The 15553-nt window shown below is 47.5% G+C and overlaps 1 protein-coding gene across 3 annotated transcripts in view; it reads right to left on the reverse strand.

The window, feature by feature from the left end:
- Positions 1-15553, reverse strand: part of THTPA (thiamine triphosphatase) — a 61620-nt gene that overhangs the window by 45224 nt on the left and 843 nt on the right. Inside the window, exons 2-3 of one of the 3 annotated variants that reach the window (XM_082197845.1) lie at positions 11801-12135; positions 8931-9359 (exon numbers count right to left, since the gene is read on the reverse strand). In XM_082197845.1, the coding sequence (XP_082053971.1) occupies positions 8931-9002 (72 nt within the window). In that variant the 5' untranslated portion in view covers positions 9003-9359; positions 11801-12135. Of the gene's footprint in view, positions 1-8930; positions 9360-11496; positions 12136-15553 lie in introns of those variants that run through there. The other 2 variants (XM_082197844.1, XM_082197846.1) reach the window with 2 other exon arrangements.

Genomic DNA, 15553 nt, shown 5'->3' on the forward strand with positions numbered 1-15553 from the left:
AATTCGCACGCATTTCCAGATCTGTCTCCACCCCGCCCTCTTCTTGGCCAAACCCTAAAACGTCTGAGGGGTGGGGTGCGGGGAGAAGGTAGCCTGCCATCTTTGGCCTGTGTTTCTCAAGCCGGGGGGGAGCCTGGTCCCCTGTATCTGTTGCCACGGCAACGGGCGCCATCTTGAAGACATTGATAGAAGACTATTTGTAGTCTTTTGACATAAGGGCAGAGCAAAGGGCCCTGGAGTGGGCTGAGGGAAGGGGGCAAAGACCATGGGAATTTCCCCAAGGGCGGGGGGGGGGGCAAAGTATGTAGAAACCAGCCTACCGTAAAATTAAAAATTATTGTTGCCCCCCTCACTTTTCCCTCTGGCCCTGCCAAGTCACTGGCATGCGGCCCCCGAAAGATTGCTCAGATCAGAATGCGGCCCTCTGGCTGGGGAAAAAAATTCCCCATCCCCATCTGTATTCAAGCTATACAGAACCTGACTCACCACCCCAAATTCCATAGGGCAGACCCACATACGCCATACCCCATCTAGGCCCCCCAAAGGCCAGCGTTGGATGGGACATTGGGTGCAGGTCAGGGAGATTTGGGTTCGAATCCCTTTTCAAACATGGAGTTCACTGGGTGATGTTGGGCAATTCACACTTCCTCACCTGCACAGGGTAGTTGTGAGTACAAAATATAGAAAGCAGACAGCCCTCAACAGAAGACACGTTAAGATTAATTTCTACCTTCAGGGGTCCTGGGATAATGCTATTTTGTTGGGTCAACATCACCCTTGGTGTAATAAGAGGCTCAAAGAGCTCAGATTTAACCGATCAATTCAGCCCCGGCCAGTTCCTACTTTGCTCCTGCCTAGCTGGTAAAACTCACCCCCTATGCCCTCCCCATCTCTTGGACCAGCCTACAAAACTCAAAACTCATTGCCTGCCTGCCCCACACAGCTCCCACCTGCCCATTGGCTTTGTGCAAGAGGCTCCAGCCCCACTGTTCCTATGTGGGGCTGCCCTTTGAAGACAACATGGCAACTTCAACTGGTGCAAACTGCAGCGGTCACATTAGCGGCTGGGCTTCCCTGTAGATCTCAAAAGCCCCTGGGCCCAATTCACCGTGCTCATGTTTGTGTTTAAAACCATAAACGCCCTAAATACCTGAAAGACTGTCTCCTTTGCTACAGACTCTCTCAGGTGTTTAGATTGGCAAAGAGGGGCAGCCCTCTTTCTTGTTCCAGTGCCCTCACAAGCTCTGGGGGGTGGCAGCCCAGGACAGGGCCTTCTTTGTGGCAGCCCCTAAGTTGTGGGACTCCCTCAGAGAGGTGTACCTGGCACCCTCATTGTATGGCTTTTGGCAAATGCTGAAGATGCACCCCTTCATCCTGGCTTTCGGCACTCAAAAGTGCGTAATTCTTGACCCACCTTATTTCTGTAATGGTGGGTTGTTTCAAACTGTTTTTCATATTGCTTTTTAATTGTAACTCACCCTGGGACCTTAGGGTGGAGGGTGAAAATAATAATAATAATAATAATAATAATAATAATAATAATTACTTCTGATAGTGGGAAATAGAATCAGACTCTGCCAAGTGATCCTGTGCACAGTCCCAACCAGCGCTAGAATGTCAGCTTCAAGATCTCTCCACAATCTCCCTATGTCTGCTAGGCCTGACCCAATGCCTGCCTTTCACTATCACACGCCAATTACCGTATTTTTTGCTCTATAAGACTCACTTTTTCCCTCCTAAAAAGTAAGGGGAAATGTGTGTATGTCTTATTGAGCGAATGCAGGCTGCACGGCTATCACAGAAGCCAGAACAGCAAGAGGGGTTGCTGCTTTCGCTGCGCAGTGATCCCTCTTGCTGTTCTGGCTTCTGAGATTCAGAATATTTTTTTTCTTGTTTTCCTCCTCCAAAAACTAGGTGCGCCTTGTGCTCTGGTGCGTCTTATAGAGCGAAAAATGCGGTATTTATTGAGTTCAAACAGGGCTGAAAACAGACCCGCACATAATAAATGAAAATACACACACACACATAGACATATTAATAAAGCAGAACTGACCCCCGCAAAAATACTGTTTGGGGTTTGTGGCAAAGATTGGCCTCTAACATAAATGTTTTGGTTACAGAGGATCAATCAATGCTTGATTTTTAAAAGACGTTTCTAGCCCTCATGACTGTAGTGGGGCGTTTGAAGCTTAGAAACGGGTTTCTGCTGGAATCAAAAAGCTAAGGAAACAAATGATAAGAATGCATCTGTTTGCGGTCTGGGCAGAGGAGGAAGAGCTGACTCTAAGAACTCGCTGGACTCACGGTACTTTTCTTCTGACGTCTTCCCTAAGGATCGGGAAAGGCAAATGAGAAGAGGAATGTGGCTCTCTGCTTCTCTGTCAACGAAAACACGACTCCAATCTGATACAACACAGAGTACAGTCCTTTCTGGACTGCACCATATCAGACTGCAAGCTTGGAAAGTCCCAATAACAGCCCCTCAGACCTCCTTGTTCTTAAAAAATGAGCACATCAGGGGGAAGCATTCTAATCTAACCCTCTCTTTTGCTTGCAATATTTCCCCCCACAATGGGGAAAGCATTCAAACAGATGATTCCCCCATCTGTAGTCCGAGTGGTACAGTCCACCATGGATATTTCTGCAATGGGCTTGGTGACATTGACACTGCTGTTTGTTTCAGTGTGCTCAATCTCTGACACAATAAACAGGTTCTGGGGCTAAACTCGAGCCTCTCCTCTCCTGAAGCATCTCGCATCACGACAATATTTGAAAACCATCATCTGCATTGATTAGCAAAAATATTCCGCTAATTTCTCTCAGGTTCCTGAACAATGGCTCCTCTCTTGAATCATCTCACCTTACGAGGATATTCAAAGATCATTATCTGCATTGATGAGCAAAAATATTTTGCTACTTACCGTGGGCTGATTAAATTCAGCATCACCAAATCAACAGACTCATCAGTGCTCTTTTGCTGCAAAATATATACAGTGGTGCCCCGCAAGACGAATGCCTCGCAAGACGAAAAGCCAGCTAGACGAAAGGGTTTTCCGTTTTTCGATGCGCTTCGCAAGACGAATTTCCCTATGGGCTTGCTTTGCAAGACGAAAACGTCTTGCGAGTCTTGCGTTTTTTTCGCTCCCCCCCTTTTTCTAAGCCGCTAAGCCGCTAATAGCCTTTTAGTCGCTAAGCCTTTAATAGCCGCTAAACCGCTAATAGCGCTAAGCCGCTAATAGGGTTGCTTCGCAAGACGAAAAAACCGCTAGACGAAGAGACTCGCGGAACGGATTATTTTCGTCTTGCGAGGCACCACTGTACATCTACCTAGATCTGTATACACACAAACACCATGGATGAGAACAAGGCGAGTGACACCCATCAGCTCTCTGCCCCAAATGTATGACATGCTCTGCATTGAAATATCATACTGGTAACCCCAAAAACTACACCCATGCTATAGACCTGCAACATTTTGAAGCCTGCTCAACTCTTGAGTGTTTCTCCACCACCAAAGAATCGTGGGAACTGTAGTCTTCTGGGGAGGCTGAACATTCTTCCCTAGCCTATGTCCATCAACTTTTAGTTGCTAGGCACAGCTATTAGGTCTGAAACTGGTCTAACATCTGCAAACATTAACCAATCAGAAATCCCCCAGGCGCCAAGCATGTTTTGCGACTGGTCCAGGTCCAATTGCGACCACATGGTGATCTATGGAGGGCAGGTTGGCAACCGACCTCTCCACCTGGCTGGCACGTCCAACTTCCTTAAGCAGGAAAGCAGAAAAGCTTATTTATTGTGTTTATATCCCATGTTTTCCTCCAAGCGGTACATGGTTCACCCCCATCCTCAGTTAATGCCTACAACGACCCTGTGAGGTTGGTTAAGGGACTGGGAGTGGCCCAAGGTCACCCAGTGAACGTCATGACTGAGTGGGGATTTGAACCCTGATCTCCCAGGTCCTGGTCTGACACTCTAACCACTACACCACACTGGCTTCCTAGAGTACTTCTGCTATGGGAACACTATACAGTGGTACCTCTGGTTGCAAAAGGGATCCACTCTGGAGCCCCGTTCGCAGCATGAGCAGAATGCAACCTGCGTCTGTGCGTGCGCGGGTTGCGATTTGCCGCTTCTGCACATGTGCCTAACGTCATTTTGAGCGTCTGCGCATGCGCAAGCAGTGAAACCCGGAAGTAACCCTGTCCGGTACTTCCAGGTCGCCGCAGGATGCAACCTGAAAACGCTCAACCTGAAGCAAATGCAACACGAGGTATGACTGCATAAATTAAGTACAGTGGTGCCCCGCAAGACGAATACCTCGCAAGACGGAAAACTTGCTAGACGAAAGAGCTTTCCGTTTTGGAGGTGCTTCACAAAACGAATTTCCTATGGGCTTGCTTCGCAAGACGACAATGTCTTGCGAGTTCCTGCTGGTTTTTTTTCCCCTTTCCCGCCCCTTTTTCTAAGCCGCTAAGCCGCTTATCAGCTGATCCGACCAGCAGATAAGACGCTAAAAGCCGCTAATAGCGCTAATCCGCTAATCCTTCAATGGGCTTGCTTCACAAGATGAAAAAACCGCTAGACGAAGAGAATCACAGAACGGATTATTTTCGTCTTGCGAGGCACCACTGAAGGTATATAAATATGAAGAAAGCAAAATGTTTCTTAAGAGAAAGCACCATAACCAGACTTCTACTTGCCACCTTCTCTCGAAAGGAGCTCCCCCATTCCCAACATGAAATTCCGTTTAAGCTATAAATGTTAAAAGTGGAAATTGCAGCCACTGTGCTGCTGCTGAGAGCTAAACCATGGTTTGGCTCAACGTGCCAACTGAACCCAGGCTTGTGGTTTATTTTGAACCCCCACAAAGCAAGAACCACAACGAAACAATCCCTGAGCATCCAACCTCTGCCACCTTCTGAGGTCGCATGTTCCACCATGAATTGCTCTTCTGGTCAAAAAGTTCTTCCTAAATTTGGTGGGAATCTCCTTTCTTGTGATTTGAATCAAACTGGCTCAACTCCTACCCTCTGCAGCAGCAGGAGACAAGCTTGCCCCCATCTTCCATGGGGCAGCCCCTCAAGAAGAAGAAGAGTTTGGATTTGATATCCCGCCTTTCACTCCCCTTAAGGAGTCTCAAAGCGGCTAACATTCTCCTTTCCCTTCCTCCCCCACAACAAACACTCTGTGAGGCGAGTGGGGCTGAGAGACTTCAGAGAAGTGTGACTGGTCCAAGGTCACCCAGCAGCTGCAGGTGGAGGAGCGGGGAATCGAACCCGGTTCACCAGATTACGAGTCCACCGCTCTTAACCACTACACCACACTGGCTCTCTCAGATATTTGAAGATGGCTCTCATAGCGGCTCTGTCTTCTCTTCTACAGGCACCCAACTACTTCAACCATTCCTCCTAAAGACCTTTATAATCTTGGTCTTCCGGCACACGCTCCAGCTTGTCAATATCCTCCTTAATGCTGAGCTACAGTTCAGTTTAGCAGCACATGCAAAGCAGCTCTGTGCCGGTCCTGAGATTCGCAAAGAATTTACTTCGGCTGTCGAAAACCTACTACTACCGATGCTCAGGAAAGAAAGGAAACAGAACTCCAGCCCAGATTAAGAGGGGAACTTCCTCAGTCCCATTTACATAGGCTCAAAGCATGACAAGATCTCTTTCTGTACTAATTTGGCACTATTTGTTCAGTTGGCTGGCAAGTTGCCTTTCCAGTCCAGCCTTTCCAAAGGACTCGGGGAAGGTTAATTCTACCCAAAAGGAAACCCAAATGCCACGAAAACAGCCATCACTGAATCACAACCGCAAAGAAAAAGCCCAATGTCTTGAGGCGTTCGAGCCAGGCAGATTTGTGAACCAGCCAGCCTCACGCCCGTCATACAAAAAGCTTAAAAACATGCACAGTTCTTAACTCTAGCTACCAAACAAGGAACCAAGGCAGGCACAACGATTACGGTTCGTGCTAACTATGGTTTGTGGCCTTAAACGCTCGCTGCTATCTCAATTGCACAGCAAAACTACAGCACAGGTTACTAAACTAAGCACCAGCCCTCGATGACGGGCATATGGAGATATCAGCAAGAGACCGGCTTATCGCCGTATGTACTGTGGTTTGCTGGAATGCTCAACCATACAAACCATACTTTGGAAGCCAACTGCAAACCACAGTTTCACAATCCGGGTTGGTGGGCAATCCTTTTAAGCGATGGTCTAGCTGGGGATTCAGACATGACACTTAACCATAGTTACAGAAAACAAGCCAGAGTTCGGCTGGTTCCAGTCCATCAGGTCATTATAAGAATTTTGTAACTAAAAAAAATCATGGCTTGCTTTTAGGTGCCAGGCAAAACCAGACATTTGGTCCTTAATTTGAAGGGTTCCTGGGTATGTCGGTGGCTTCTCTTTATAATTATTTGTCAATGGAGTGGACCTGTCCTAATACATACAAGCATTTTAGACTTTCTTTTTATTCTTGTTATTACATTTGGCGTTAACGTCTCATTTGTACGCTGCAAGACGCCTTGGGAAACATTCAAGTGAAAAGCCATATATCTATATATCTATATATCTATATCTATATCTATAGATATAGATATAGATATAGATATAGATATAGATATAGATATAGATATAGATATAGATATAGATATAGATATAGATATATGAAATTCACTGATCTTTGTAAACTGCTCTGGAATCCTTTTCCAGCCAAAGAGAAGGCTAAAAATGCTTTAGATAAAATAAATAGGCATTATTTCTTCTGGATGATATTCCTGGAAGACATTCCGGGTCAGACTTTAATGAATCTGTAAGGCGGAGACCCTAAGCAAATTTATTACAGAAATGAGCCCTGCTGAGGTCAATGGGACTTACTTCTGGGTAAAAATGATTGCCCTTCAAGGCAACTCACCTGCCCAAAACACCTCTGTCTGTATTTGGGATAATCAACCATTGGCCCGCCAGATGTGGTCGGACTACAACACCCATCAGCCTTGCCCATTGGCCATGCTTGCTGGGGCTGATGGGAGTTGGAGTTCACATTCCCCACCCTGCTCTGCGTCCAAGATGGCTGAATCTGGCATTGGGGCAAAACAGAGGAGGCAGTCTTTGGGGTACGTAGGATCCTAATGATTAAAGACTTCATACGTCAAAATGAATATTGGGGCTTGAGGGATCTTATTTTGTAATTTAAACTGAGTTAAAATAATTCTTTTTACACACACAAAACCCCCGGAATTGGCGTGGGGTAGCATTTTCCACCTGGCACTCTGATGAAGTGAGTGATTAGGAAGCAGGAAAGGGGCAGGGGGGAAACTGAAATTCTAAAAGGGCACAGGATCAGACCGGAAAAGGGGTCCTCTCCACGCACTCTCTGCGTCTGGACAATTATAACGTGTTTCGCTTTAAAGCTTTTGGAAATTGAAAATAATTCTCCTTGATGAAAATTGTCTCATAGAGTTTATTAGGGCTGAAGACTTGATAGACATGATTAATCAAGTAATTTATTAATCACAGATTAAAACGTGGGGTTTTAATCAGATTTTAATCAGAGCTGTCTGGGCAGGCATCTTTGGTTTGTAAGTCATCTATGACTACCCCTCGAATCAAGCAACACATCTTAGATAAACTCCGAACCAATAAGGATCCACCGATAAATTGGCTTGTATCTATATTGCACAGTAGGTGTGCTGCTGAAGCCTCCAGCAGTGATTGGCTGAGCTTCTGTGATGACACGGAATGCTTTCAGGTGCTCCAGGTTCTATGGGGACAAAGCTATTGGAATGTTTGTAGGTCCGGTTTCTGTGAGGAAAGGGAAAACTAGGAGTTTGGCTGGGATTTAAGCCTCACAACAATCTTTGGTCTGAGGATAAGGAAGATATTATGGAAAGTAAAGAAGCCCAGAAGCCCAGAGGTAAGGTGGATGAAGAAACAGGTAAAAAACCAAAAGCCAAACAATACAGAACAGAAACACAGCGAGAAGTTGGGGGAAGAGAAAGAAGCTTCAGCAAAACGGAAGAGAAAATAGGGAACAAAGAAGGAGCTAACAAGAAACGGGGAGAAGGGCTGAATTTCACAAATTGATATGAATTAACCACCCAATTCTTGGGATGCTGGTTTCTAGTTGATTTTAATGGGACACATTTGACTGTGCACTGATCATATTAATGATTAGTGCAAGGCCATTATCTTCATCAAAAAAGTTCTTAATTGGTTTGGATGTTCTCCTCCCTCTAAACCACCTGGAAAATTATAGGTTGTCAGCTCACTTTTTAAAAAATGTTAATTAAAAATATTTAAAATGAGGAGGAACATTTTAAGAGATTTTTTTTTTCTTTTTGAGCCACAAAGGTCTTGGAAGTTCTCTCTTTCTCCCCTCGCCCCTAATATACATTTTAATTTGTGCTAGCGTTACAGCAGGGGTAAAAGTAAACCGTTTCCCCCCTGAGCCCCACTAGAAGAGGGGGGGCAAAAATTGAATAAGGGGCATCCTGAAAACAAAAATGTTTTTATACGGATCTTTAAGAAGGCAAACCCTGAAAGCCTCAACAAAATTCTTCAAAAATTAAGGTTCATAATTCCGGTTTTTTAACACTTCATTCCTTCCGCCGATAAGGGCTGACCGTTTCTATGGAACCATTTGTAGCCAAACGACAACCCAATAACCAAAAACATCAAAACTACGTTGAACAGCCAAGGTGGCTTCCATCGGCCTCCCATTCCACCAATCTGAACAAACCGCTCGCTCGGCTTCTCGCTATGGGTAGTTGAATAACCACCATACCCATCCTACGATATGCCCCACCCAACATAAAATGCAAACATTTATCACGTCAGCAACCCTCCTCTCCCAAAACTGCTGCCAGAGAACCCACAACTCCTATTCCTGGAGGTGCAGGAAAAGAAATTTCAAGTCTATACCTTGTTGGTCCACAAAGGAGGTTGGCTGAAGACTGAAGATCTTCCGAGCTCCTGGTCTTGACCTGCAGACATCCGTTCAATGGTGGCAGATCAATACGGCTGAGAAAGAGAAAACAGACAGATAGATGGAAAGGAGCAGGAGAAAGGAAGATGTCTACCCGACCGAACGCCGCTCGGTCTGCCCCGTTCCCTGTGCGCCACGTCCTCCCGTGCCCGCAAGGGTCTCCGCCTGCCGCGACGAGGCTGTGCCCAGGCAGCAGGGATGGCAGCGACTTATCATTCTCCTCTGCTTCTCTGCCGTTTGCCGCAGTGCCAAGATCAGCGACTCTGTTCACGTGCCAGTGCGGGTGATGCCAGCCCCAACCGGCTTTGACTCAGTGCCAACTTCAGATGGTCACAGGTGTGCCAGTGTGAAAAGAGGGAGTGGGGCTGGGTAGGGAGAGACAGAGAGAGAGAGAAGGAGGAAGAGACGTTTAATACAGAACTGATCTGGGTGCCAATAATGCCCGCGGCACGATCTGGCAGATGCCCTTCCTCTCCCCCAAATGGCACCCCTCAAGTTGCACCCGCCCCCACACTTGCCCAGGCTTTTATTTCCACGTCTGCCTCTCTCTTTCTCTCTCTCTGATCCTATTCTAGTGTCAATCCTGGTCTCTCATCCCAAATGCCCGCAGCTCCGCCCGGGTGCAACCTCAGATGCCCGTCACCAAAGCACCCACCCGTCTCCATCTCCTCTCCCTTCCTTCGCCTTCCTCCTGCCTCTTCCATGCCTCCCAACACCTCGCCACCTGCCAGCTGCTGCCAAACGGAGAGAGCGGAGCCGGGGGGCACGGTGCCAAGCACGCGAAAAGCGCCGCACACCCTCGCACACATCTCAGAGAGAAAGAGAGAGATTTGCACACGGCGCGCCAGCCTCCACCCTGGTGCCAATCCGTTCGCTCTGGCCCTCTCTCTTGCCTCCCATCTCCCTGCGGGCACAGCCTTGCCAGCTGCTGCTTGCTGCTTTGCCTGGTCTTTCCCCCCCCCACTCCCTTTCGCTGTCATCATGCACCAACCTGGCATCTCACACTCAGCCTCCCCCCCCCACCCGCCCTACACACCAGCACCCCTGCCCGGTTGGCATTAAAGCTGGCGAGCGGAGCGAATGCCGCAGAGGGAAGGGAGGGTGGCAGGGCGGGCGGCTGCTCTGTGCCAGCTGTCATCGCCCCTCCCCCGTGCAGAATCACTTCGGGTATCGGGCTGGCATATACCACCTTCTCTCCTTCCTCTCCACACCCCCCACAACCTCCATCCTTCTGCCTCCCCCCTCCATCCCTGCGCTTATCGTTCGCTTTTTCGTTCTATCCATCCCTTGCTTCTCTGCCCCCTTCCCCTCGTCGCTCGCTCTCCTTCGAAACCCTCGTCCTCCACACTCTCATCCTTTCCCCCCTCTTTTCCTATCACCCTTTCTCTTCCTCCCCTCTTTTTTTCTTTCTCTCTCTCTCTCTCCTTCATGCGGTGCCAACCTCGTTCCAGCACCCATTTCCAGTTATGTCCTGTGGTGCAGGTGCCAGCCCGTTATGCCAACCACGCGGGGAGGGGGGGGGAGAGAGATACAAGGGTTTGTGCGTATGTGTGTGTTTGCATGACCAAGCCTGGCGTCCCTTCCGGAGAAGAGACGAAACACACACACACACACACAAAACACCCGACTCCTTGGGCTTTCGTCGCGCCCACCCTATCCACCGCTGAAAGTGGCACGGTGCCAACCCAGGAACAACCATCTGTGCCCCCCGTCTGCAGCACCCCTCCCCCCCGCCACCACACTAATTGGCAGCTGAATTAATTAAATCCTGGATGCTAATTAACATTCCGACGGTGCAATGGCGGGGGAGGAAGAGGAGGGGTTCGGAAGAGGGATCTCCGGCGGGCATCGAGGCAGGAAGAAAAGTGGGCAAGGAAAGTCAAGGATTTGGGGGTGCCATTTAATGGGGGGCAGGAAGTGTTTTGCCTTCCCCCCCCAAAAAAAACCTGGGAGGAAAGTAGAGTGTTAGGAGGGAGCAAGGATAGGACCTTGAGAAGGAGGGAAGCCAATAATCAGAAGTAATTATAAATTGTGATGCAAACATTAAAAAAACAACAACTTGGGGTTTGGTGTCCAGAGATTTTAATGTAACCAATATTCCTCTTAGGGAAAGTGTTTTTTTTGGGGGGGTGGGAGGCAAGGGCAAGATTATTGGCCAACTTGGAAAATATGAACGTTACGAATTAAATAACGAGAGATATCTGAAATGGCAAGGAGGGAAATGTTACACTAAAAGAGAATCAAAAGTGCTGAAACACACTTGCTCCCCACTGAAACCAATCACAATTGCAAAAAAAAATCCCAAAACTCCAAATTTACATCCCAAAAATTGGTTTGGTACCCTTTGTTTTTAAATGGTGGAGCTGAGGGCAAACTTCCCATAAGCTAAAGTCAATCGCTTGCCTGCTCTGCTGATTTCACCAGTGGAGTTCATCACATTTCATATTATCGCCAACTAATATCAATGGAACCTTAATGGGCTTCCTTTAGACTGAACCTCACCTTGAGTCTGTGGCTCTCTATCTGCCGCAGGGCCACAACTGCTTCCGATGGTGATTCGAGGGTCAATTTTCCTTCATCAGGGCTAGAACTCTCCCCTTTTTTAAAAAAAAAACACTGGACTCCAGAAATTTGATCAAACTCTTGTGGTCCAGTTCTATGAGATGGGAATGTTTGGGCTATATCCAACTAAACTGGACTCAAGAGTAGACTCCCTGTAATTAACTGAGTCATACCCATTCATTCCAAAGGATCGCAAATGCTGGAAACAGCCCCAGATTTCAGTTCAAACACTGCTAGAACTAGCCTGCCCAGAAAGAACTTTCTTGTTGGTACTCCGATGCCTTTTGAAGACTTAGTTGTTGGAGCAGCTGTTCAATACATTTGATTCACTGGCTTCTGGGTTTTATCTGCTGTTCTGTCTTGCTTTTAGATTTCTTCCGTTTCTTTTCTTTCTGTAACGTTACCCGCGATTGTTTTCCATTATTCCGAGATGGGAAGCAGAGCTGCTCTATCCTCTGAGATCAGTGAGGTTGGGTTCTCCTCTCCAGCTGGTTGTTAGAAGTGTGAGCCAAGCCACTTAAATAACGCAGGCGGTATCCAGAGAGAAATGAAATCCTGATAATGCTTTCCGGAGGAAAACTGCATAATTTGAGGAGAAACAAAAGAAGTTTCGTTTTTCTGACTTCAGGCCTTGTACACAGCAGAGAGACATTCAACTAAACATACAGAGGTAGCGCTCCCTCAGAACTACACAGCCAATCAGAGCACGTGCCACTTACTAGAGATCGTGGCACACTGCCTGCTTGCTACGCACCCCCTCTTCGCCAGCTGACTTGCCGATAACAAAATGAAGCCTTACGTTACAAACTGAATGGTCCCTGCTGCCACATTTCCAATAAGAAGAAATTTGTAACTAAGAATTAGTCCCGGTTTGCTTTTTCCCCTGTTCTTCTTCCCTTCCCCTTTTATGCAATGTCTTTTAAAGATCGCAAGCCTGGGGGCAGGGGCTGTCGTATTACTGATCTTTATAAATCAACCTGGGAGCCATTTTGGGGACACAGAACAGAGTTAAAAGCGCTTCAAATAACAAGTGTTTGGATTTTATACAGCCAGTCGCGTCTTTGGATGGAAAGGTAGGGTCCAAATTTGCTTTTAAAAATTATTATTCACTATGGTTTACTTTGTAGAGGAGACGCAGCTTCTCTATAAGCCACGATTCAAACAAACCACAGTTAAGATTAACCATTGTTCGGATGACATGGGGTAGTCTGAGGCTTCTCCGAACGTCAAAACACCTTCCTCCAACCTCTAGATGTTTTGGAGTACCATTCCCATCAGCCCCGGTAGTTGGGACATATGGGAGTCCTACTCCCAACCATCTGGAGGTTCCCCAAGTTGGGGAAGATTGCACTAAACTACGGTTTAGTGTTATGTCCACAGTGGGCTAGGTTGGCAAAGCTGCTTCTCACGCAGCAGGGATTCTGCCATTCGAGAAAGCCCCACACCCAAGTAGGAGTTCCTCTAGTCGGTGGCATTATAGAATTGTACAGTTGGAAAGGGTTCCAGGGGTCATCCAGCCCACCCCCATGCGATGGAGGAATCATAGCGTTCATCTTAAGATTACATTTTACAGGGCGCCTCTATCCTAAGCAGCCCTTTCCATGGATACTACTTAACATTTCTGTGTGGTCCAGAGCTAAGGAAATTCAGCCAGGATGAACTATCCTGGACCATTACAGAACATGGGTTCAGTTTAAAGGTAAAGGTAAAGGGACCCCTGACCATTAGGTCCAGTCGTGGCTGACTCTGGAGTTGCGGCACTCATCTCGCTTTATTGGCCGAGAGAGCCGGCATCCAGCTTCCGGGTCATGTGACCAGCATGACTAAGCCACTTCTGGCGAACCAGAGCAGCGCACGGAAACGCCGTTTACCTTTCCGCCGGAGCGGTACCTATTTATCTACTTGCACTTGGACGTGCTTTCGAACTGCTAGGTTGGCAGGAGCTGGGACCGAGCAACGGGAGCTCACCCCGTTACAGGGATTCAAACCACCGGCCTTCTGATCGGCAAGCCCTAGGCTCTGTGGTTTAACCCACAGCGCCACCTGTGTCCTGTTTACCCCTCCTTAAACACCAAATCCCACAAAATCACCAGGAGCCACAAGCAACCCGAGGCATTAGATCCATTACCAACGTTAGGCCAAAAAAAGGGGGGAGTCTATTTATGCATCCTAGCAGCACAAAAAGCACCATTTTTATTACTTAAACAAGGCAAGATGGCACAATATGGAGAGTCTCACGGTATGAAAAATTGTTCTTCTTCCACCATTCCGACTTCCCCTATTTATCCCCGAGTCGCATTGTAATAAATCTCTCGCAGCAGAGATGGATGCCCGACTTGTTTTATTTTTCACACTGATGCTACTTTAAGTATTGCGACGATACGTGCTTTCATATAAAAAGCAGGGGTCGCACCGTAGACACATCTGGGATTTTTGAGCAAGGGCTGCGCGCACTGACCCCGCTGGGTCTCTTTTCTTCTCCGGATTGTACTGTATTACGCACTTCGCTTTCTCAAGGGATCTGGGTAAGAGTTAGCCAGAGCCTCAAAAAGCAGAGAGAGATGTAATAGGAAGTGGAGAAAGAGTGTCACTTTTCCAAATTCCTTTCAGGTCAAGGCGGGGAGAAAGTAACCATTGCCAGAAATTCATGCCCAAGGAGACAGTGAGGGGCTTGGCTCAGAGGTTTCATTGGCACCAGGCTAAGATTTCAAGGGTGCCACGTTGGCAACCCATGATTATAGGTAAAGGTAAAGGGACCCCTGACTATTAGGTCCAGTCGTGACCGACTCTGGGGTTGCGGCGCTCATCTCGCTTTATTGGCCGAGGGAGCCGGCGTACAGCTTCCGGGTCATGTGGCCAGCATGACTAAGCCGCTTCTGGCGAACCAGAGCAGCGCACAAAAACGCCGTTTACCTTCCCGCCAGAGTGGTACCTATTTATCTACTTGCACTTTGACGTGCTTTCGAACTGCTAGGTTGGCAGGAGCAGGGACTGAGCAACGGGAGCTCACCCCGTCGCGGGGATTCGAATTGCCGACCTTCTGATCGGCAAGTCCTAGGCTCTGTGGTTTAACTCACAGCACCATAATAATAATAATAATAATAATAATAATAATAATACCCTGCCCATCTGGCTGGGTTCCCCCAGCCACTCTGGGTGGCTCCCAATTGAATATTAAAAACATGATACAGCATAAAACATTAAAAACCTCCCTAAACAGGGCTGCCTTCAGATGTCTTTTAAAAGTAGGATAGTTGCTTATTTCCTTGACATCTGACGGGAGGGTGTTCCACAGGGCAGGCGCCACCATCGAGAAAGCCTGGTTCCCTGTAACCTCATTTCTTGCAGTGAGGGAACTGCCAGAAGGCCCTCGGCACTGGACCTCAGGGTCCGGGCTGAACGATGAGGGTGGAGATGCTCCTTCAGGTACAATATACTGGACCGAGGCCGTTTAGTGCTTTAAAGATCGACACCAACACTTTGCATTGTGCTCGGAAATGTAATATAATATAGAAACAAACTAGAAAACGAAATATAAAAGCCTCCAGGCATGTTCTCTACGTTGCCCGTTGTTATTCAACGTCTTTATAAGCGACTTGGATAAAGGAATTGAGGGGATGCTCACATCAAATTTGCAGAGGCACCAAACTGGGGAGGGGTAGCTAATGCCACAGAAGATAGAATCGGGATTCAAGATGACCGTAACAGATTGGAGAACTGGGCCCAAGCTAACAGAAATGAATTTCAATAGGGACACATGTAAGGTTCTGCACTTGGGCAGGGAGAATCTGCTGCATAAATATAAGATGGGGGACACCTGGCTGGCCAATAGTGCATGTGCAAAGGATCTAGGAGTCTTAGTGAACCACAAACTTCACACGAGCCAAGAGTGTGATGCTGCGGCAAAACAGCAAATGCTATTCTAGGCTGCATCAACAGAAGTATAGAAAGGAAGTCATAGCACCATTTTATTTTATTCTGTCTGGTTCAGACTGGG

Source organism: Podarcis vaucheri (assembly GCF_965113315.1).
Source record: "Podarcis vaucheri genome assembly, chromosome: 13".
Lineage (NCBI taxonomy): Eukaryota > Metazoa > Chordata > Lepidosauria > Squamata > Lacertidae > Podarcis > Podarcis vaucheri.